Source organism: Nicotiana sylvestris, chromosome 8 (genome assembly GCF_000393655.2).
Source record: "Nicotiana sylvestris chromosome 8, ASM39365v2, whole genome shotgun sequence".
Taxonomy (NCBI): Eukaryota; Viridiplantae; Streptophyta; class Magnoliopsida; order Solanales; family Solanaceae; genus Nicotiana; species Nicotiana sylvestris.
This window is the reverse complement of record NC_091064.1, coordinates 163376498-163400020: the sequence shown is the minus strand read 5'-3', so window position 1 is coordinate 163400020 and position 23523 is coordinate 163376498. Positions and strand designations below refer to the sequence as shown.

Genomic DNA, 23523 nt, shown 5'->3' with positions numbered 1-23523 from the left:
AAAGTTCTTTAATAGTCTTATTTGATTAAAATACCAGTTATGTCTCGTTAAAAGTTCTATTTAATTAATATTCCATTTAACGAAGCAATAGAGATGAGTTTAAAGCAAATTTTATTTTGTCTAAACGACTAAGATGCCGTTTGGTCTTAAATTTTCGTAATTTTTTAAAATTATTTAAAAATATTATTTGTTCATGAAATATATTAGTTTTTAAATAAATTTAAAAATATTAAAAATTTAAGTTCCCAAAATTTGATTTATAACAGTTTTTGAGTAAAAAAATTTCTTGCACTCCTAAAGTTTTAACTCTCTCTCAAATAAAATGCATATAAACACAGTTTCAACTTTCAAAATTACTTTTTAATACAATTTTAAAAACTCATTTATCAAGTTTCAATCAAATATAGGTCAAAACGATAGCTAATATTCGAAATGAAAGTAGAAAATTAGAAGTGCAACTCCAAACATTTATGTTCGTAGGTAGTTGGACGGCTAACGCACAGTTCGCTGAGCTCTTGAGCTGAAAACTTTTCTATAGTCAAACTAAATCTCGAAGGTTTTTGTGCGTTAGGCAGCTCAATGGAAGCTTCATCAGAATCATTACTTTACTCTCCCACTTACTTATTTTAATCAATTTAATGATGCTCTGTTCTCATACCATATCTTCTATATATTAAATTTTGTGGAATTGTCTTTTTGTTCACACTCCAATGTTGACCAAAGACTCAAAAATCAACCCATAACTCCCCCCTCGTTTTTCCGACCGCCATGATCACCGGAATGCAGTTCGTACTGCTACTGAACTTCATACCCATTTTGGTAAATTCACAATCTCCGGCCACCACCAATGAACGTGATATTCTACTGAAGATAAAGCGTCAATGGGGAAACCCATTATCACTCAGCTCATGGAACTCTACTTCTTCGCCGTGTGATTGGCCGGAAATTGAGTGCTCCGATGATGGAGAAGTTACCGGAATAATACTTCAAGAAAAAGATATCACTGTCGAAATTCCAAGTTCCATTTGTGACCTCAAAAATCTAACTTTTCTCAATCTTGCGTTGAATTATCTCCCCGGAAAGTTTCCAACTTTTCTATACAACTGTTCAAGTCTTGAACACTTGGACCTTTCTCAGAATTATTTTGTGGGTCCCATTCCGGCGGATATTCACCGGCTTCAGAAACTCAAGTATCTTGATTTGGGTGGTAACAACTTCACCGGAGATATCCCGCCGGCGATCGGAAATTTAACGGAGTTGGAGAGCTTGTTCTTGCATATGAACTTGTTTGATGGAACATTTCCGGCAGAAATCGGAAATTTAGCCAATCTTGAAAATCTGGGGTTGGCGTTTAATGGGTTTTCTCCGGCGAGAATACCGCCGGAATTTGAGAAGCTGAAGAAAATGAAGTATTTTTGGATGAGACGGACGAATTTGATTGGCGAAATTCCTGAAAGTTTTGGGAATTTTCAAAGTCTTGAGCATATTGATTTGGCTTATAACAATCTTGAAGGAGAAATTCCATCTGGATTGTTCTTGTTAAAGAATTTGACATATGCTTACTTGTACAGTAATCAGCTTTCGGATCTGATTCCTGAAACTAATAAATCATCAAATTTGATTGAACTTGACGTTAGCTCAAACAATTTGACTGGGAAAATCCCGGAAAGTATTGGAGAATTGAAACAGTTGGAAATTCTGAATCTGTTTTCAAACCAATTGTATGGAGAAATTCCACAAAGCATAGCCAAGATTCCAACTTTGAAGGAATTCAAAGTGTTTAGGAATAAATTGAATGGGAGTTTACCATCTGAAATAGGACTTCATTCAAAGCTAGAAGTTTTTGAAGTTTCACAGAATTCATTCACTGGAAATATGCCTCAGCATTTATGTGCTGGAGGGACTCTCTTTGGTGTGGTAGCTTATGTCAACAATTTATCAGGTGAAATACCAAAATCACTTGAAACTTGTTCTACTTTACGTACGATCCAGCTCTATAAGAATCAGTTTTCAGGGCAGATTCCATCTGGAGTTTGGACTTTGGTTAACATGACAAGTTTGTTATTGAATGATAACTTGTTTTCGGGGGAGTTACCGAGTAAAGTTGCATCCAATTTTACGCGGTTGGAGATCTATAACAACAAGTTTTCAGGTGAAATTCCAGTGGGAATATCTTCTTGGACTAGTTTGGTTGTACTTATGGCGAGTAACAATTCGTTTTCGGGGCAGATTCCAGTGGAGCTGACTAGTCTTTCTAGGCTAACTCGGCTGGAGCTTGATGGGAATTCATTTTCTGGAGAAATTCCAGCAAATATAACATCATGGAAATCTTTGACAAATTTGGATCTTGCTAAGAACAAACTCTCTGGTAAGATTCCAGCAGCTTTAGGTTTAATCCCTGATCTTGTTGCTCTAGATTTGTCTCAGAATCAACTTTCAGGTCCAATTCCACCTCAATTAGGTGTAAAGAGGATCACTAGCCTTAATCTATCTTCCAATCAACTTATCGGAAAAATCCCAGATTCATTTGCTAACTTAGCCTTTGAAAACAGTTTCTTGAACAATCCCAACCTTTGTACCAGCAACTCACTTCCATATCTTCCAAATTGTAATGCCAAAGTCAGTAATTCAAAAGGATTGTCTCATAGAGTTCTAGCCCTGGTTCTAGTCCTTGCAATCGCTGTTTTCGTATTTACTGTCCTATCGACCTTGTTCCTGGTCAGGGACTACAAGAGGAAGAAGCATAAGCGCGATGTTGCAAGTTGGAAGTTGACTTCATTCCAGAGATTGGATTTCACTGAGGCAAACATTTTGTCAAGTTTGACTGAAAATAACATGATTGGAAGTGGCGGATCAGGAAAGGTGTACAAAATTTGCATTGGGAGATTGAATGAATACATTGCTGTGAAGAGGATTTGGAGTGATAGGAAAGTAGACTACAGGCTCGAGAGAGAATTCTTGGCTGAGGTTCAGATATTGGGATCAATTAGACATTCCAATATAGTCAAGTTATTGTGTTGTATTTCGAGCGAGGATTCAAAGTTGCTCGTCTATGAGTACATGGTAAATCACAGTCTTGATAGATGGCTTCATGGAAAGAAGAGATGTTCATTGAATAATAAAGTCATGGATTGGCCAACAAGATTGGAAATTGCCGTTGGATCTGCTCAAGGACTTTGCTACATGCACCATGATTGCACTCCACCAATCCTTCATCGCGATGTGAAATCCAGCAATATCTTGTTGGATTCTGAATTCAAGGCAAAAATTGCTGATTTTGGCTTGGCTAAGCTCCTAGATAAGAAAGAAGAGCTTCACACCATGTCTGCTGTTGCTGGTTCATTTGGTTATATTGCTCCAGGTAAAAGCAAAATCCAAGCTTGAACTTTTTTCTGCAATGAACCCTTTACCTCAATTTCTTTAACATTATCAAAAGTACGACTAACGAAGAATTTTTTTGTTTGGTTACAGAGTATGCTTATACAACGAAAGTGAACGAGAAGATTGATATCTATAGCTTCGGAGTGGTACTATTGGAGCTAGTGACAGGAAGACAACCAAATTTCGGGGAAGAGCATATGAGCCTTGCAGAATGGGCATGGAAGCAGCACGGAGAAGGGAACAATGCCATCGATAATATGTTAGATTCAGAGATCAAGGAAGCATGTTACTTGGAAGAAATGAAAACTGTTTTCAGACTCGGGCTTATATGCACAAGCAACATACCTTCAAGTAGGCCTACCATGAAAGAGGTTCTGCAGATACTTCATCGATGCAAGAACTTTAGGAATTCCGGAGGAAAATCACCAGATAAAGAGTATGATGTTGCTCCTCTCCTTGGCAACAACACCGAAAAGTACATTGCAAGTTACAAGCGTATTAATTCCAATAAGGTAATAGATGATAGTGATGATGGTCTACTAATCTCCACTGTGTAATACCAGAGATACTCTGAAAGTGGAAAATGCCAGTGTAATCTGAGTCTTTGTAAAATGACTATAGGATATAGGTCTAAGAATAGTGCCACTAAGTACAAGTTTGAGCATGTTGTAAGTTAAGGATAGATAACACTATAATAATGTTTTTCTTAGTGTATTTTGGATTTTAACAGCCCTATTGGCCTTTTGGAGCATCAATTATTTCTACTGCTTGTAGGTCAAATGAAATGCATCATATAACTTTTGCTAGTTATGGAGATGGAGATAATCAGAAAGTGGAAAATTGCAAGTACTCGAAAATGCCAATATAATCCGAGTAAACTGGCTCTGTGTTGACTATAGTGCCACCGAGTAACATTAAGTTTGAGCATGTTGTTACTATAAGTTCCTCTTGAACCAGATCAAATCAATTTCACATATCGCCCCATTTTGTCAGGTGTAGAGTTGGTTGTCTTTCATATCAGGACATTGAGACCTAACACTTTCATCGTGCTATAAGCGACCAATTTCCAAGTCATGTTTCGATATGGACAATAGCTCTCGAGGATTAGACTCAACATTGGACAGAACTCAGAAGTAGAAATCGGAAGAGGTAAAGCGAATCCTATTGCACTGAAAACAAGAATATTTCATTCCTGGATATATCACAGTATTTACTACTCCCAGTATTCTGATGGCTCTCCTAAGATTCAAGAGATGGAAACCCACTATGAAGAATGTTAATGTTTCTTGAGCAATCTGGAATTAAGCACTCGCGTGGCCATTGGAACATGGACAATTCTATCCATCCTCTGGCCCCTCCTCTACCCAGCCAAGACTTTTTTTTATAATTTTGAGGGTTCCATCATTCATCAGCAGCTCCTGTTTGATCACTACTTGTAAATCAAATAACATGCTTCCACACTTGTATCGGATGTTGGACTGTTTACCCATTCAGATATTTGGCTGCAGTCATTTTTGCCGAGGAACCTAAGGCTTATGGCCTTACCTTGAGACCTCTTTTCCTGGCTAAGCATCAAATTCTAAAAAAATTTCATTAAGTCCTTGAGAAGGTCACAATTTGTCTAGTGGGACGATCCGTCACCTTTATTTTTAGACCTTTGGATGAGAGGAGGGCACGGACTCTCATTTTACCAGATTCTTTCATCTGGATCAAGAGGGAAGTCTGGAATAGCATAATGTCTCCATTCGCATAGGAATATAGACTGCTAAGATACCTTATCCCAAGATGTCAGGACTCTGTAAAGAGAGACTTCTCATCACCTGTTACAGGCACATAATATGAAACTATGAGTTGAGGAAAAGTAACTACAAATATACCTCAGATTTTTTACTATAATCTTGTCAGGTAATAAAAATTTTAAACAAAGGAGTACCATCTACAAAGACTAAGGTTTCCTACATCACAACATAAGGAAATAAGTCTCTTCCAGACCCTCGAAATAAAATTAAAAAAAAAAAAAAAAATGTAGCCACTATCCTGTTTTACACTTTCTTTCTTTTTTGTTTCTGAACAAATGAAGCAGGACCCACATTGTATACAAAGGTCTCTTCTCGACGCTGGCTCTCGACTGCAGCAATAAGCAGGACACTGGTCTAGCTTCAACTGAAGAACCCACTGCAGGCACGGCTCCTGTTCTTTTCTTCTTTTTTGGTTTTTTTTTTTTTTTTTTTGGGGGGGGGGGGGGGTGTTATAAAGGCACAGATTCTCATCTTCATCCAACTTCAAAGTGGGCCTGAAGACAAATCCACACGCCATAATCAGCAACCTCTTCTCACATTAAAACGTGAGCTTGAACAAATCCAAACACCTCACCAACCATCTTCCGAGCAAGCATTTTCAAAAAGGCATTAGCTCTGAAACATGCCAATCTTTGGAACGCCTACCCAAATTCAAGCTGTTGATTCCAGACTCAACCTACTAGAAAGAAACCACGACAGGAACAAAGCAAGAAAGCATAAAGATAACATAGCCTATCAAATCATAAAACATAGGGCCACAGAAACACATGCCTTATTGCAGGCTCCTGCACAGCTTCTGAGCTTGCCCCATCCTGCGATTCCATTGCCCTTGCGAGAGAATGATTTGGCTAGAAAACAGAAAACGACAAACAATGAGTAAGTTCTCCATCCTGAAAATATACCAAATATAAAGCCAGATGCAGAGCAGCTATACATGTTTCATAGCTAATTAGGGAAGTAGGAAGCTAGCAGAACACACCAGCATGTATTGGTCAGAGACCCGTGCGTAAAACCATCAAATTTAATTAATGATTTTTCAAAAAAAAAAAGGAAAATAAAAAACGTTGCTTTTCGAGGAGCCGAGTATAGTCCAATCGTAAATCCAAGATCATGACATTCCCCAGCTCTTGTATTTTCAAGATTGGGATAGTCTCGACATGCTCACAATCAAAGAACCTAACTTCATGAATTTTCCACTACACAGCTGATGATATGACCAGCTCTTCAATAGTCCTAATAACCCTAACAAAAAGAAAATGAGATTGAACACTGGAAAATAGGCATGTGAACAGTAATAACAGAAACTCGTATATGCAGTATAGCTTTGATGAAAAATTGGTAAAAAGTAGACCAGAGACTTCTGCACTCCACCTGTGACTTCTCGGCCAAGCCATTACCCAAGACTCCATTCCCACTTAAACATCCATCCCCTAGTTGTGAAATCCGATCAGCCAAGCTTGTATCACCCTGAAAGGACTCTTAGCTCTCACTATCTTCAACACTTCCATAAATCACTGCCATCAGCTACAATTCAAGAGCCGAAACACGCAAACAGAGAGACTCACCTCGCAAGTGAGGTTCTGAATGTTGGAATTTGATACAGCCACTCTTTCACCTCTTTCTGCGCAACCAGTCAGTTCATTGAGCTGCCCAGTATTATCTTGATGAAATGATCCCAAAGTCTCCCCCTTCTCATCATTCTGCAACACCTGAAAAGTTTGGACATTTCTAGTGCAAATGTCTTGGAACGGACGAAGCATCTCCTGGCTTGGGAAGGATTTTGTGTTAGAACTATCTAAATCAACTTCTCTGGGAAGTCCGGATAAAATGGATTTCCTTGAGATAGTATAATTTAAACTATCAGGTGCACAAACAGAACTGTCGCTCAGAGAGGCATCGTTTCTGCTGCACCTATGTAATGAATTATCATCAGAAGTGTCCAGTAGGCAAGAACTCTCGAGCTCCTTCTGTGACTCGTCAGAAATGATTATCTGTGATGATCCATCAGACCTACTAGAACCACCTAGAGGAGAAACCGACCCTATCCTCCTTTGCGGACTGATAGAAGCACGTTTCCCTAGTTTCCCCCAATTTACACCAACTGTTTCAGCTTCCTGCTTCCTCTTCGGATGCCTTTCTTCAGGAGACATGCAGCCTCTAGCAACTTTCTCAGGAGTACTATGACTTGCATTCCTAGATTGACGTGGCCTCTTATACCCATCTGGAAAGACAAATGGAGGAATTTGCTTCCTCCGAACATGAGATACATAGATATCCATGCCTGGTCTCCAATAAGTGTACATGCTTACATCTTGCTTAAACTCATCAACTGTGCCACGAATATCAAACTGCTGTCCTTCTTGCACTTTTACACCCTGTTTCCTCTGCAAGCCCATAAAAAAAGCACAATGTGGACATGGCTTAGACAAGTCTACAAATTCATTTGGATACGGATGGCACTGCAACATCCCGTTTGTGTCACGCTCGATCTGAAATGCATCAAAGGATAAGCATGAGTTCCAGCAGTAGAATCACGACAACTGAATTAAAAGATTTCTCTCCAGAATTCTTTCTTTTTCCCTTTAGCGCTTACATTCTCATCGACATAATTAAACCAAAGAAAACAAAATATCATTATCCCGACAACTGAATTCGATTTTAACCTCCCAAAGTTCTTTCTTTTCCCTTTAATGCTTACAACTCTCACCTTTAGTGTTAGTTGTCTAAGCCGGGATTCCACCCAGCCTCTCCAAGCTAGCAAATCATCATTATCTGCCGCTACAATGTCAACCTGCAGATAGTTTTTGTACACCTCAAAGAAAAGATAATGCTTAAAAAGCGCCGCCCACTGTGCTTTATTCAACTCTATCTCCTGGATGAAAGAACCAAGTAAAAAGAGCAAGACTACCAATCAAAATGAGTAAGTACAGTGAAAATAGAAGAAAACAACACTGAATTTTGAGTCATACCTCACAAATCTTGTTACCAAACTGAAATTGGTCCATCATTACTCGAAGAGTACTTGGCGAGACATTATAGCTGGAGTTCATGCAAGGGTAAGCAGGAGTTATAATTGGCATATGATGAGTTCGGTCTTTTGGATTCTTGCGAGGATCCCAAACAAGAAAACCAAGTTCATCCTCTTCAATTGGGCATAGCATCACTGGATTTGGCCAACGCCATTGTGTATAAACTCTGAAGAACCTAGAAACAAGCATACTGGGGATGGCATTAGGATAAAACTGGCAAATGCGAGCAACCAAAAGAGCCCAATTGACACCACCGAGAAATCCGGTAACCTGAATAAAAGGGTGCACAAGGAGAAAGCAGAAAATCATGCTCACTAAGTGACCAGCTTATGAATACTATAGACAAACCAGTGAGGGGGTTGAAGGAATAAGAACTCACATTGGAATAAACACCACGCCTTTTTGCCCAAAACTTGAGACATCTGAGAGTCGTGCGGAAGTGCTACAAAATTTTGGAAAAAAATGGAAATTCAATGGTAATTTAAAGACACCATAACACGAGGAAAAAGTAGGATTACCTCAGCATTAGGTACTAGTTTCAATATTTGATCAGCAACCCGGCATCCATTGAGACTTCGAACAGTTGGCTCATCCACACTGTAGAGTACAGATTGATCTGAGATATCTAAATCCTGTTAACATACGAATTACAAGTCCGAGTTAAATGCAATTCGCAGCACATTAAACTCTCAAGTAACAATATTCAACAACAACATGAATACCTCTGAAGTACGGAAGGACATGAAATAAGGCAGACAAAGTACACATTTAAACAAGACAGTAATGAAGAAGCTGCTATACATCCACATTGATCAACTGAAACTATAAGGACTAATTCTCCATAAATTAGCTACGACAGTAAAGACCTTTCAATTCTAAAGCTTTTCAACACAAGGAAAATCTACTAAATAAAGGATATAATCCAACAGAAGAATGTTCCAACTTACTTCAGGGACAACTAAGAGAGATATACTTGCATAAAGGAGATCAATAGATATTCCTTGAAATTTGAATTTCATAACTGGGACATGAGCATCAGGAACTGGTTGAAGTTCACTAACTTCTTCCTTTTCAGCCAAAATATCATGCAGAATGATAAAGAAATCTTCCTGCATAGAAAACAAAAGTAGAACAACTATCATGAATGGTTGTGATGAATCATCAGGCGGAGCAAAGTTTTGACCAGTACATGGGACTCACATCACGGTTGACATAAGAGGGACCAACACACAATGTGTCTATGTCAGCTCCAGGCCCATGAACCTGAAAACATACAATTTTTTTTTATCAGCTATAAAGCATACGATGTTGTGACCATCAACAATGAAACAGTGACCCACAGGCCATTCAGGTAATAAAAACAATAAATATATAACTTCGACATACTATCAGAATAACATACATAATGTGATTGCATTTTCTTTAGATACATGAATCTATTTCTAGTCCAATAACTACTTAACAAGATGCCAAACATCTGATTTCAAATGCTCATGTTGAAAAACCTGGAACTGAAACCAAAGAAAGACCTACTCTAGCCGCAACTTTAGCACCTAGTACCTAGATATGTTCATTTTTATTTCCAGTCACCCTATTATCCAAACCCTCAAGAACCCTTGGCTTTAAAGCAGGTTACTTTCATATAGTTTATGAACAATGCATTAATAAGCAAATATTTAAGTTAATTCACAAAGAGCAAAATACTGGCTGAAACATTACTTACTCCTAGCCGATAAGAACCAAAAGTGAATATGATAGCATTCGCATCCTCCACCATTTGATCAGTGTAGCCTCTCTGGTGAGTCAATTGTTTCACCCATGATTTTACAATCTACAGAACAATAGTAACCAGTCATTACAGCTTCTTCGCAATCAAATTACATCTGACCAATAGAAACATCAAGCACTTTAATTATGACCTAATATGATCCATGTGTACAGTGTACTAGTACCGACTCTCCAGTTTGATTATCCCATTTCATGATCAAATTTACTCAATATTCAAAGTGAAATTCAAACCACTTGGCTCATTTCCTATTTACAACTAAAAATCAGAAATCACATAAAAATACTAAAACAAGTATAATTTTTCCATCAAAAGATGCTTGAGAATCTTTAACCACAGATAAGAAATTTTTCATAAGTCAACTTATTCAAACAAGGGGAATAGATAATACTCTGCCGATTGTCACCTCAGTATCATGCCAAAAGCACAATCAGAAACAGCTTCAAGCCAAAGTTGTTTTGAAGATTAAGTTAACTAATCACCCTCCACCAATATGAGGTTAAAATTTTTATGACATAAAGAGACAGGTGCGGTAGGATGAGTAAATGATTTAGCACACTTAGAAGACTGTGAATGCACAGCATGTATCTAGCTCATGCATAAGAATTTTGTGCCTAAAAAAGCTTCAAGGAATTAGCTGACTCATCTGCAAGCCTATTCCAACACCAATGAGTATGGAGAACAAACGAGTTATAGGCTAAATATTGTAGGTGCACTCAAACACAGTAAATTCTAGGCTATGTATGGTAGTTTTACAATTTAAAAAAAAAACTAAGGAGAAATCTTGAATAACCAGAGCTTAGTTCAACTCGGCTAGATTACACCCTATCTAAAATCACCCGAATACCAAGCGCAAATGCTTTTGACACTACCATCAGTTTGCTTTTATTGATACGGTTTGATTCCCACACTCATATCCTATTGGACACCAATAATACACTAGTCCAATCTCATTTAGCTTCTTCATTGGGGTGGTTAAAAAAGTTCTCTCTCCTCTGAAGAGGAATACTAGAATTCAGATAACTAAAGTTCTTATTTTCTATATCTTCTTTTTCTCCTTTCTCATTTCACAGTCAAATTCAAAGAAGAGAAAGTTTTTGATGGCTTTATGCCTTACTGTCCGAAGCACGCTTCTTCGAAGTTGCTTCGCTTCATTCACACAATGCGAAAACCCCTAACTTCACATTGCTTAATTGCTGCAAGCACGACAATCGCCTTTTTAAGAAAAATATGAATTTCAAAAAGCACAACAACCAATTTTAATCATTGTATGAAAAATTACACACAATACTGCTTAATAATTACAAATCATACCTGACCAACTTGTAACCACCCTATCTCAGCTATTAAAGATGAAATATTCGTATTTTCTTTAATTTTAGGTCACCAAAATGTCCCCTCAAGAAATGGTTTACTCTTTTTCTTGGCTGGTTGATACCTGGTGAGACTCAAACTCAAGGCCTTCGGTTGCTCTCATATCATATAAAAATAGAAAAGAGCATCTTACTCATGATTTGGTCAGCCCGGATGGTTTCAAACAAAACATTCATACACACACACACACAATGATTGTCCAATGAAGTTACCAAAAAATGATTGTCTAATAAGGGAAAAAATCTAATGTAAAACACACATTTACCAGATTGAGTTGTGTGAACTGTCTCATTTAAAAGCTTTTTTAATCAAGCTCATCTAAAAGCTCCTCAACATGTATTAAAGCCTCGATAACCTTGGAAGAGAGTTAATAGCTTATACCTACTGGCAGATGACCTTGTCTGCCCCGCCGGCTATAATTTTCTTTATTTTCATAATGTCACTACTTTATTCTTCTATGTGGAATCTGGTAACTGTTCTAGCAGAGCTTTTAGCCGTCTCTTCTAAAAGCTCTTCTTTTTAAATCAAGCTCATCTAAAAGCTCCTCAACATGCATTAAAGCCTTAATGCTTTGAGAGCAAGTTTAAGTAGCTTATGCCTACTAGCAAATGGCCTTATACGCCCTTCCGGCTAAAATTTTCTTTACTTTCATAGCTTCACTATTCTTCTCTATTTTTATCTTGTAACCATTCTAGCAGCACCACTCTTATTCTCAAGGACCCAAAGCACCATGCCAGTTTTCAATGTCGCACATACCTCTTTCATTAGTCATTCCAGTAGCATGCACCTCTTTTCAGAGATCGTTCCAGTGACACATCATTTTTTGCAATAACCATCTCCGCAACACCCCGCCTTTTCCAATAAGAGTACAGGCAAAACCACCTTACCCAACCACTATTCCGAGAACAAAACTTTCACACAACATTCCTGCTATCAGAACTTTTCCAGCTACTTTAAAGACAAGTTCTCGCACAACTATTTTTTTTTAATAGTTTAAAGTAAGCAAACTACTGTTGATTACCCCACTTAAGTTTGAGGGAACGTATAAGAAAGTACAATATGTTAAAACGGTAGAATTTGACATTAAAAGAGCTAGGTTCTTCAGTTAGTTATGTGTTGGAATGAGTATTTTGTATATAAAACTAATATATAGGTACATCTTTTATCAGTAAGAGTGTTCTTTTCTCTTCTTCTTTTCTCTTTTCACACAAGCTCTATGGTACAACATCAATACTTGGAACAAAAATTCTTTCACTTTGACAATAGCTACACAGCTTTTGTTTTCTATTGTATTCTGCCATGCACTCTAGCCATCACCATGTAAAAGTACAAAACAACGTTAAGGCTTGAATTCAACCCCAATCACTAGGGCACTAAATATATTCTGTCAGGCATCCTATTTCCTGTCCCATACCTCTTTTCAAAATCCCTAGAATATGGAATAATCCAAAGCGCAATAAGACCCAAATTCATCTAATTTTTACAGACCCTTTAGGATGAAGAGCTGGCCGACAAGTATGGACGCCATCATGATTATTAGCAATGCCCTCAAAAGCAGTTGTTTTATTTCAGAGCTCAACAAGAAAGTTTTCATTTATTCAATTCCACCCTAAGCTAAGAACTGAAACCGAAAGGCTAAAAATCAACATGCCCAACGAAAGAAGAAAAAATCTTTTTAACTTCTCATACAGTTTTTCATTTGCTAAAACACATGTTAACAACTCATGCAAAAACTAAAGGAAAATTACTGCAACAGATTAAGTCAATACTCTACTAAGCTTCAAAATTTTACCTGATCAAGCTGACGCAGCACCTCTTCTCTCCTTTCTGTTTCTTCCTCGCTCTCATACAACCCTGAGTCCTTCAAAAACTACCCCAAAAAAGCTCAAAATTCAGTACAAATTCATAGGCAAAATTGAATTTTTATTACTATATGAACGCAGAAAAGAGTTAAAAGGGGAAAAAGGTTCACACCTTTTCTAATGATGCATTTCTTTGAAGATCTGCATCGGTGGGCCCCGCACTAGACAAAGGCTTCGTGACACCATACTTCTTCAGCGGCGATGGCGCCGCCTCTGGTCGCGACGGCGTTAAGCTCTCGGAACCCACCATCAATTTCCAAAAATAACCCTCAGGAATCAACGAATTACGAAATCAATAAAAGACGAAAAATCAAAACTTCACAGATCAGGCCTACAAAATGGCCAAACGAGAAATTGAGTGAAAAAGGTGCGGAATTTCATATCTGTTTCGACTGGAAAAAGAACAAATCAAAACCCTAAATATGAAAGAAAAAGCGTCTGTGTGTGAGAGAGAGAGATAGAGAGATCTGGGGAGAAAGAAAAGGGTGGAAGTGGAGAAGATGGGAAAAGGGGTCAATGAAAGCGGTATTGGGGTTTTCCGGGGTGGTTGAGCCCAAGCCAAAAAGAGGTAAATTGTTTTGGATTAGTAGTCAAATTGGTCAAGTAATTATAGTACTACTGGTAAATCTATATTTTCATTACATATATATTCCATATCATCTAAATTTTAAAAATATAAAACTCCAATTCAAGAATGATATATAAAAAAAATAAAATATACAAAAGTTTATAAAAAAAACTAAATATATAAAAGTTTAAATGGTTAGTCTCTAACACCTTCAATTGGTGATGCCGAGGTGGTTTTCTTTGACCAACTTTATTGTTTGTATATTTTTTATAAGCTTTGAAATAAATGATTTCTCGTGGTTGATTGTTCTCTCAAATATTTAAATCTCATTTTTTAGATTTTAATGTACAATATCTAACACAAAATCTTCATAATCATAGAATATACAGGTACGTAACATGCATTTCTTATACTTTTCAAAAGACATGTCCAACGTCACAAAATTGCTCGTTAAACTTGAGTAACTCATCGAATTTGATACTCATTTTATTAGACTTCATATATCTTGCAACACAACTAATGCCTAGTAGTATAAGTAATTTGTTTCCAATACCATTCTCATAATCTTATTTTAACAATTAATGTTGGCACTTTCTGTTGGCACATGTATCGGGACCTAAACTGAATTAGTTAATTTTCTTTTCAAGAATATCAATTGTAAAATAGTAAAAAACATAATAGTTCCCAAAATAAAAATGAGTATAAATTCCGTTGAAACATAGCCAATACAGAAGCTTAACTCAATATATTCTCAATGAAAGCGAGAATTGAAGAAGCAATATGAATGGCTAGAGGATAAGGGAAGAAACTTGCGGATAGAGCCATTGCAACTGTAAGAATTTTTTATTCTTTATAAATATGGATTATGATGAAAGGTTGTAACGGTCCAAAAATACGGAATATTAAAGGTTGAAACTATAACAACCATTTTATTTACATTTATAGATAATCAGCTAAAAACTTCTATTAATAAATTTTTTATATATAATATTTACATCTATAAATAATCAGCTAAAGAATTTTAAAGAAATGTTAATTCTTTAATCTTACTACTTTTCACTAAAATATACATTTACAAAACTTGAGAAACCTATTGCATTAGATAGAAAGGCAAAGAAGCACATGTAAGTATTCTTTTATGTTACTACACAATTACCAAAAAAAAGTATTGCTCTCTCTTCCCATGGAGAAATTCGGAAGGAACTACAATTATTTACCACAAACTATAAAGTCAATTACTTGATGCTGTTCCAATTCTCCTCTGAAGATTATACATTGACAAATTTTCCATCCAAGCAATCTGCAGATCATATCAATATTCAGTTATGTGATAATTTTCATACAATATAACAATCAAAAGCAAATCGGCAAAAAGAAAGATAAAAATAAAGTGTTATTGAAACTCTTAATTCTTTCAATAAACTTCAAGGATTATATGGAAAAAACTTGTGAAAAGTGAGAATTAAAAATTATAGTAGAAGAATGGTCAAGACGTCGATTTATTGGTGCATAGTTATAATTCTACTTCAACAGGCTCCATGAAATTGATATATTTTAAACAAAACAAATAGTGACATACATGGTGTTCTTCTACAATTTCTGGTTAGTCATAGTCCCTTCTCCATTTTCATTTTCACTCACAGGGACGGCAGTAAAATAAAAAAAAATAAAAAATAAAAAGCCTGAAGCTACTACTTCCAAATTCAAATTCAATTGAGGAAATCAAACATAAATTGCACAAACTAATAAATATCAAGTAAAACAAACAAAATAATATAGGATTAGAATTGGATATCTGGAAAGCAAAATACTTATATTGGAACACTCCTCGAGCATTGAAATTATTTTTGAGCTATTGGAAAAAAACTAAAGCAAAGAAAGAAAGCAGAGAGATTTAAAGGGAAGAAATAAATAGCAATAATGCTGATGTTTAAGTGGTTGAAAAATTGTAACGGAAAAAAAATAGAAAACGTTTTAGGAAATAAGATTAGTAGTATATTAATGATGAAAGAAATGAAGAGGCATGCTTAATTGTTAATAAAATTTAAATGCAAAAATAAGGGAAAATGTATAAAATCTAAGAAAAAAGATAAATGTTGATCCTTCGCCAAAGAAACATGTCACATCATCTTTTATTTTCCCAACTTTATTATAGATATATAGATTTGTCTTCTAATAATCTTTCCATATCCAGCTGGTCTTCTCATATTTACTGCTACTTAATACTTTAGTATGCTGGGACTACTTTTTTTTTTATTTAATTATTTTTCTTTTTGTGAATGGTGTGTTCTTTTCCTTTTAAATAATGGTGACGGAGCTAATTTGTAAACACCTCGGAAAATAATGAGTATCTAGTATCTGTCCCGTTTATTTTAATTGATTTTTTTTTATGTTTTTACATATATTAAGGAATTCATCATTTAGTACTAATTAACAATAAAATTAATCATGTTTATCTTAATTTGTTCATCGAAAATACAACAAATACTCCTAGGCAACTTTGGAAAAATAAGGTTATGTGAAAATTAAATATTATGGACCATTAAAAAAAGCTAAAAAATCAATTAAAGTAGACCGAAAGGAGTACCTTTTGCTAATATTATCAAATAACTCTATCCATCTAAAATTTAAATAAATAAAAAGTATCATCTAGTATTTTTTACATTGGTTGTGTGTATTTTTCTCTATTTGGAGAAAAGAAACAACAACAACCCGGTGAAATTCCACAAATGGGGTGTGGGGAAGGTAGGATGTAGAGGCGGATCCAGGATTTGAAATTTATAGGTTCAGGATTATAATCTGTTTAAGTTAGTGGGTTCTAAATTGATAATTCGTACATATTTAATAGATTTCTTAAGATAAATACATGGTTTGGATTAAAGATACTGAGTTCGCCCGACCCTGTATCTTGCATGCTAGCTTTGCCCCTGTTAGGATGTACACAACGTTACCTCTATCTTGGGAGGGTAGAGAGATTGTTTCCGATAGACTCTTGGCTAAAGAAGATGGAAGAAGCGCTTATAGCAATTCATAGCAAGATAATATATTAGGAAAATAAATTTGTGGATACACAAAATATTATGAATTAATTTTATCCATAGTCATTGAACTTTTGTGTTTGTTACCCAAAAGTCATATTTCTTTTTTTTTTTGTTACATAAAAATCATTCAACTTTGTGTTCATTACACAAAAGTCATTTTCTATGTTACACAAAAATCACTTTACTTTGCTCTAGTTATCACAAAAGTCACATTTTTTCTTGAAAAGTCTATTATATCCTTGATATTATATAAACCTTCATATTTATGTAATACCTTCTATATTATATACTATATAATATATTTTTAACTATGTATTTTATTTATAAATAAAATAACTTAATATTATTTTTATAATATATTCGCATATTTAATTTTTACTTAACGTTAATTTTCGAAATAACGTTAAGACAAAAGTTGTGGACTAGGATAAATGTTAAAAACGTTTTCCATAGACTTCGATGCCGATCCATGATGAATGATTTGCGCTGCAACCTTTCTGTCTTGTTTTGCATATTGCTATTTAGCTAAGAAAAAAACAAACTTTAAAAAATGAGTGTGAAAGCATTTCGCTGAGTTGTTCTCCATTTCTTTCAAGACCTTTTGTATTTTAGTTAGTATACGACTAAAAATCTCGTTTCATTAGCTTCTCAGCATGTGTTGTATGTATCTCCCGAGTCATGTATTACACAATTTTATAAAATGACATTAATATATCAAAATAAAACTTTGAATAAATAATTATACATGAATGAATTGAGTACAAATTTCTGAAAATGATCAATAATGTGGATTGTCATGTGACGACTTGTTTGTCGAAGTCAAGCATTGAATATTGTCTGAACCTACGAAGATGATCAATCAAATTTTAATTAGATATGTGTGCTTGTTTTTACTTATTTTGATTTCATGAGTTACACGACATGTAATAACGCAGCTCAGGTCCTCACCTAATATTCATTATAATTCGCCGATATTTATTCTCTTTTGTATTCCAGATCCTATATATGTATATCATATATGTATCTAATATGCAATCTATGTGAAGAAGAATTAGTGTCTGGTGTTCTGTAGTATATTCAATAGTGTGCGTAGTTTGTTCATACAAGCAGGGGAATTGTTGCAGATAGTGTCTTGGCACAAAATTTTGTGCAATCTTACAAGAACGGTTGCTGGACAAGGCCATGAAATGCATTTGGTCTAATGCATTACTATTAACAAAAACAGAGAAGAAAATTAAAATTCCCATTAGACAACCTGGAGGAGAAAAGCCTTAATTCTTACTGTTGTTTTGCATCATGGATTTTAGTTTACCATTGGTTGGTGAACTTACAAATCTTGGCTACTATTCGAATTAATTATCCCATAATCATTGCTATCTAGAATGATAGGTTGAAATGTGAAAGAGAAAACATTAAGATAAAGGACTATAAATCAGGGATTACTTACTAGGACCAATCTATCTATATATTTTAATTAATATAAAGGAGGGCAAAAGGAAGGCGAAGTTGGTGGTTATTGCGGCTAAGACCAAGGCATTTAGTCGTTTATACGAAGAAATTGGGGATAAATATGGGGACAAGAAGCTGTACAGGCTGGCGAAGGTGAGGGAGCAGAAGGCCCGAGATCTGGACCAAGTGAGGTGCATAAAAGACGAGGAGGGTGGAGTTTTATTGGAGGGGGCACATATTAGGCAGAGATGACAGTCTTACTTCCACAAACTCTTGAATGAAGAGGGAGATAGGAGCATTATGTTGGGGGAGTTGGAGTACTCGGATCGACATCGAGATTTTGGGTACTGTAGATGCATACGAGTGGGGGAGGTTGTAGGGGCTATGTGCAGGATGAGTAGGAGTAGAGCGACCGGGTTGGACGAGATTCCGGTAGAATTTTAGAAGCGCGTAGGTAAGGCGGGCTTGGAATAGCTTTCTAGGTTATTTAACATTATTTTTAGGACGAAGAGAATGCCTGAAGAGTGGAGGTAGATTAAGATGATTCTGTTGTATAAGAACAAGGGAGATATCCAAAACTGCAATAACTATAGGGGTACCAAGTTGTTAAGCCATACGATGAAAGTGTGGGAGAGGGTGATCGAAAGGAGGATGAGGAGAAGTATGTCCATTTTCGAGAACCAGTTTGGTTTCATGCCGGGACGGTCGACTACTGAGGCTACTCACATTGTGAGGAGATTGGTGGAGCAATATAGGGCGATGAAAAAGGACTTGCATATGGTGTTCATTAACCTAGAGAAAGCTTATGACAAAGTCCCGATAGAGATCTATGGAGATGTTTGGAGGCTAAAAGAGTGTTTATAGCGTATATTAGAGTGATTCAGGACATGCATGATGGAGCTAAGATACAGGTTAAGGCAGCAAAAGGAGACTCTGGATACTTTCTGATTGAGATGGGGTTGCATTAGGGATCAACACTTAGTTCATTTTTATTTTCCTTGGCAATGGATGCATTGACGCGACACATTCAAGGGGAGGTGCCTTGGTACTTGTTATTTACGGATGACATAGTCCTGATTGATGAGACGCGAGGTGATGTTAACAAGAGGTTGGAGGTCTGGAGACATACTGTGGAGTCTAAAGGTTTCAAGTTGAGCAGGACCAAGACAAAATACTTGGAGTGCAAGTTCAGCAGTGTTACCCAGGAGGCAGACGAGGATGTGAGGCTTGATACACAAGTCATTCTCATGAGATAGAGTTTCAAGTATCTGGGTCTATAATTCAGAAGGATGGGGGGATAGATGAGGACGTCACACACAGTATCGGAGCAGGGTGGGTGAAGTGGAGGTTCGCTTTCGGTGTTTTGTGTGATAAGAATGTGTCGTTGAGACTTAAGGGTAAGTTCTACAAGGTAGTGGTTAGACCGACTATATTGTATGGGGCGGATTATTGGCTAGTCAAAGAACTCCCAAGTCCAACAGATGAAAGTAGATCAAATGAGGATGTTGAGATGGATGTATGGGCATACTAGGTTGGATAGAATTAGGAATGAAGTTATTCGGGACAAGGTGGGAGTGACCCATGTGGAGGAAAAGATGTGTGAGGTGAGGCTGAGATGGTTCGGTCATGTTAAGAGGAGAAGCACATATGCCCCAATTAGGAGGTGTGAGAGGTTGTCCTTGGGAGGTAAGGAAGGGGTAGAGGTAGGTCAAAGAAGTCTTGGGGGGAGGTGATCAGGCGGGACATGGCGCAGCTTGTGCTAACCGAGGACATGACCCTAGATAGAAGGGTGTGGAGGTTGAAGATTAGGGTAGAAGGTTAGTAGGTAGTCGTGTGTTTCCCTTTGTCTTCCCTAGTTCGATAGTATTAGTGTTAGTACGGTACCCTTTTATCCTTAGTTGGCTATTATCACATTTCTTGTTCTATTATTACTTGTCATCGGTATTGTTTACCTTGAAAATGGTAATTACAATTAGATTTAATTTTGTGGTTTTAAAAATACGTAATTTATTTTTATGCTAGTTGTTAAGAAATAGATGCTAACTGCGAGCTAGGAAAGCAAAATAAGAGTAAGAGTAAGTGTTGTTATTCAAACCAGACGCTTGTGAATTTGGGTGAATCAGGGTCTCGAGTTGGCCTAAACTGGGCCTCGAGGTTGAGCTAATGAGCTCGATTGGAGATGATCGATGGGGGGCTAATAGCTCCAAGGGCCTCAATAATGGCTCTTTATGATCAATGATGAGTAACAAATGAAGAACAATCAATGAAACACAATAAATGTAAGCAATAAATTAAAGGAAAGACAATAGAGAGTGTTTAAGTTAGAGAGCAGAGAATGGTCTTGTTCTTGTATTGAATATTATGTGTCTTTACAAAGTGACAAAGGTCCCCTTTATATAGGAGGGGAAATCCCAACATAGTACATATGCATTTATTACAAAAATAAACAGCTGGTACAACTATTTAATGTCACGGTACGGATTTGTGCTATTCTTGTAGACCTGGTCAGCTTCAACCATGTGCCTTTTGGGAATTTCCCGCTTGTCTAAGATAGCCCCCGATTCGTGCTTCCCTGAGGTCGAGCATCAGGAACCCTCGGGGTCGAACCTCGAGTTATGCTTCGAAGCTTCTGAAGACGTGCTCTGTGAAATGCCATATGATCACAAAATTGGACTCTTCGATTTTAGTTGTATACAGATAGTCCCCACATTTCTTAGAGTGAAATGATAAGAAACGGTCTTGAATTTTTGCCTCCTCGATACTCTCATTATGATGTCATCCTATCAAAGCATTAAATGCTATGACTCAAAGGCTGTGCAGAGGTTGCTGTCAACACGATTATCGAGAAGCCCACGAACAACCATTGATTCGACTCTTCCGCTTCTCAAACATTTCCCAAACGACTTCTATAAATACTTCAATTTGTTTGTCATTCACTTTTTTACAATATCTTCAAGTTTTTAGAGCTAAGTTCACAACTTTCTGCATCCATCTTCTTTCTGTGCTTGCTTCTTCATCCTCTTTCTTTGAAATTAAGCTATAATCATGGAAAAAACTTCAAAAATGGTACCCCAGAAAGAGGGCGCCGCTTCTTCATCACACCCGCCCAATGGTAAACCAAAAATGCCTCCAAGTATTGAGCAACGTACCCCCGACCATTTCGATACGATCTCCGATTTTACCATTGAAAACCCACCTTTCACACCAGGCCGATGCGAGCCCATGTCTCGGTACATCAGTGTGATGACTGATACGAAGAGAGTTAAGGTGGACTGCCGATGGGGGGAGGGAGTGCAAGTAGAGATCCCCAAAGCTGAGGAAAGCATAGTAGACCAAAAAGTTGGTTTCCTCGGCGTATACACATACCCTTTTGCCCTGGGCCATTTAGATTCTTCTTCCCCAATGATAGATCAGATGATTCTTAACTTTTGCCGTTAGTACCGAGGGACACTCGATCAGATCTATCCTTTTTTATGGAGGATTATTTATATGCTCAGATATTTCTCCAACCAGGTCGAGGGAATGACCTTCACCCTCAACCATTTGATCAGATTGTACAGCCCCTGTCTCTTCCGAGGGGGTCTAATCAAGCTTCAACATCGATCCGCCAAGATATTCTTTATGAACACTGATGAGGACAAAGACCGAGGATGGATAAGCAAGTTTGTCAGAGTAAGAACCTCGGACATCATCCTTGTTGATAAGATGCCATTCCCGGAGGAATGGAACATGAAGCGTGAGTATTATTACATCGAGCACATTTTGCTGCCCCTTCTTCTTCTTATGAATCGATTTTCTTTGACTATGTAGCCATCGTCTGGTTCCCCGGCGCGGTACAAGACCTCTCAGGATGGATCAAACGTTTAGACTCCGCTTTTCCATACGGCGAGCGTGCTTGGAGTGATTTGGCCAAGACGCGGTGGCAGGCTAAGAACCACGGTAAGCCCTTCTTGCTGTTGTTGCCAAATTTCATACAAGTATTCTTTATGGTGGTAAGTTTAATACATCATGCCTGTGCAGGCCTTGGAGATGGCGTGTTGATGAGACCACCTCCTCCTGGTAAAGAACAAACCTCGAAACCTGACAAGGGTAAGAAGAGGAAGAAGGAGGCGTCGGCCGAGTCTCCAGAATCAAAGAAACCCAAGGTCCGCAAGCTTAAGACCGATGCCACGGTCTTGACTTCGACTGCTACGGCAAGCCTTCATGAAGATGATGATGATGGAGACCGCCCTTTGGTACAAAGGGTAGACAGAGTGTTGATGCTCCACAAGCTATTTGTCAGAAGGCTGCTGAGTCTGGGGTGGTCGATGTGGACCAAACTCGTGCTGAAGAGATCCCCGAGGAGGGTTTGGGTGCAATTCCCGAGTCTCGAGTTGGACATGGTACAGTCCGTGCCAGCGAACCCTCTGCTAGCGATCTTGGAGTGCCTGAGTCCAAAAAATTTCGGGGTTGAGAAGAGACCCCTATAGACATTGATATTGTGGGCGGCTTTGAATCGAGCCCTTCATTATCTCCCAGGGAAATAAGGGATTCCCAGATGAGGGGCGTCACTGATGAGGGGGCTTTTCAAGGAGAGGATGAGACATTCAAGGACTACTTCGTCGGTGTCGACAAGGACATGGGCCTTGACACCCTCATCTCTCTCGAGGAGGCTGAGAGGCTTCAAAAGTAGGTGATATTCTTGACATACCATTTGCGCTTTAAATTTTTACCCTTGCCTTTCTAACTTTTTTGTTGCAGGTCAAGAAATTGTACGACCAAACCTTCTCTAAGCTTCAAGATGAGCTCTCATGCCATGAGTAGGAGCTAGAGAAGCTCACATCGGAGCTAAATAAGTTGAAGGCTTCCTCTTCCCAAAAGGAAGAGGAGTTGAGTAAGCTTTAGGCAAGTTTGGAAGGAGTGCACCAGGAACAGATTAGCTTCACTGAGCAGGTAACACGGCATTCGTGTGTTCGTCTTCTTATCCTTATACTTGATGCTTACTATCTTGTTCCACCTTTGCAGATTGGGCAGAAAGATGCCCTGGTGGGGCAACTTCCAGAAGAGGTTGCAGCCAAGGATGCAGAGATCCTCGAGCTGAAAAGGCAGAATGGGTCCGTTACCTCTGAGAAAGACTTTCTGCGGGGAGAGCTTGCCTCGGCCCATGATCTTCTTCAAAATGCTCAGAATGAGGTCACTGCATTATCTGTGGCCAAGGCTGAGGCCAATGAAGATTCGTCCTCATACAAGAGAGA

General features: G+C 37.6%; 2 protein-coding genes across 5 annotated transcripts; one reads left to right on the top strand and one right to left on the bottom strand.

Annotated features, from left to right (window-relative positions):
• The first annotated feature begins 478 nt into the window (after positions 1–478).
• On the top strand, positions 479–4095 carry LOC104228659 (receptor-like protein kinase HSL1). Its single transcript, XM_009781164.2, has 2 exons — positions 479–3361; positions 3472–4095. Exons 1-2 carry the CDS (start codon positions 769–771, stop codon positions 3936–3938), a joined length of 3060 nt encoding a protein of 1019 aa, XP_009779466.1. The 5' UTR covers positions 479–768; the 3' UTR covers positions 3939–4095.
• Positions 4096–5243: 1148 nt separating this feature from the next.
• On the bottom strand, positions 5244–13808 carry LOC104228660 (nuclear poly(A) polymerase 4-like). 4 transcript variants are annotated; one of them, XR_011401538.1, is made up of 14 exons: positions 13344–13808; positions 13162–13239; positions 9933–10040; positions 9410–9472; positions 9157–9318; positions 8728–8841; positions 8589–8651; positions 8150–8479; positions 7888–8052; positions 6746–7669; positions 6552–6647; positions 5952–6028; positions 5755–5856; positions 5244–5674 (listed from the first exon to the last, which is right to left on the bottom strand). XR_011401538.1 is itself a non-coding variant. In XM_009781168.2 (13 exons), the coding sequence occupies exons 1-13, from the start codon at positions 13479–13481 to the stop codon at positions 5832–5834; spliced, it is 2343 nt and encodes a 780-aa protein (XP_009779470.1). In that variant the 5' UTR covers positions 13482–13807; the 3' UTR covers positions 5244–5831. The 4 variants fall into 4 exon arrangements, 2 of the variants coding, with proteins under 2 accessions (XP_009779470.1, XP_009779468.1); XR_011401537.1 differs by having other exon boundaries at positions 5755–6028; XM_009781168.2 differs by having other exon boundaries at positions 5244–5856; positions 13344–13807.
• Positions 13809–23523: the final 9715 nt, after the last annotated feature.

What these genes read in the sequence shown, in the direction of transcription:
- LOC104228659 (XM_009781164.2), top strand. Translation starts at nt 769, where the DNA reads ATGATCACCGGAATGCAGTTCGTACTGCTACTGAACTTCATACCCATT. An exon ending in ATTTGGTTATATTGCTCCAG is followed by an intron (nt 3,362 to 3,471) that starts GTAAAAGCAAAA and finishes GTTTGGTTACAG; the next exon opens with AGTATGCTTATACAACGAAA.
- LOC104228660 (XM_009781166.2), bottom strand. Translation starts at nt 13,481, where the DNA reads ATGGTGGGTTCCGAGAGCTTAACGCCGTCGCGACCAGAGGCGGCGCCA. An exon ending in TTGGTAACAAGATTTGTGAG is followed by an intron (nt 8,053 to 8,149) that starts GTATGACTCAAA and finishes TCTTTCATCCAG; the next exon opens with GAGATAGAGTTGAATAAAGC. An exon ending in TTCAGAACCTCACTTGCGAG is followed by an intron (nt 6,648 to 6,745) that starts GTGAGTCTCTCT and finishes GAGTCCTTTCAG; the next exon opens with GGTGATACAAGCTTGGCTGA.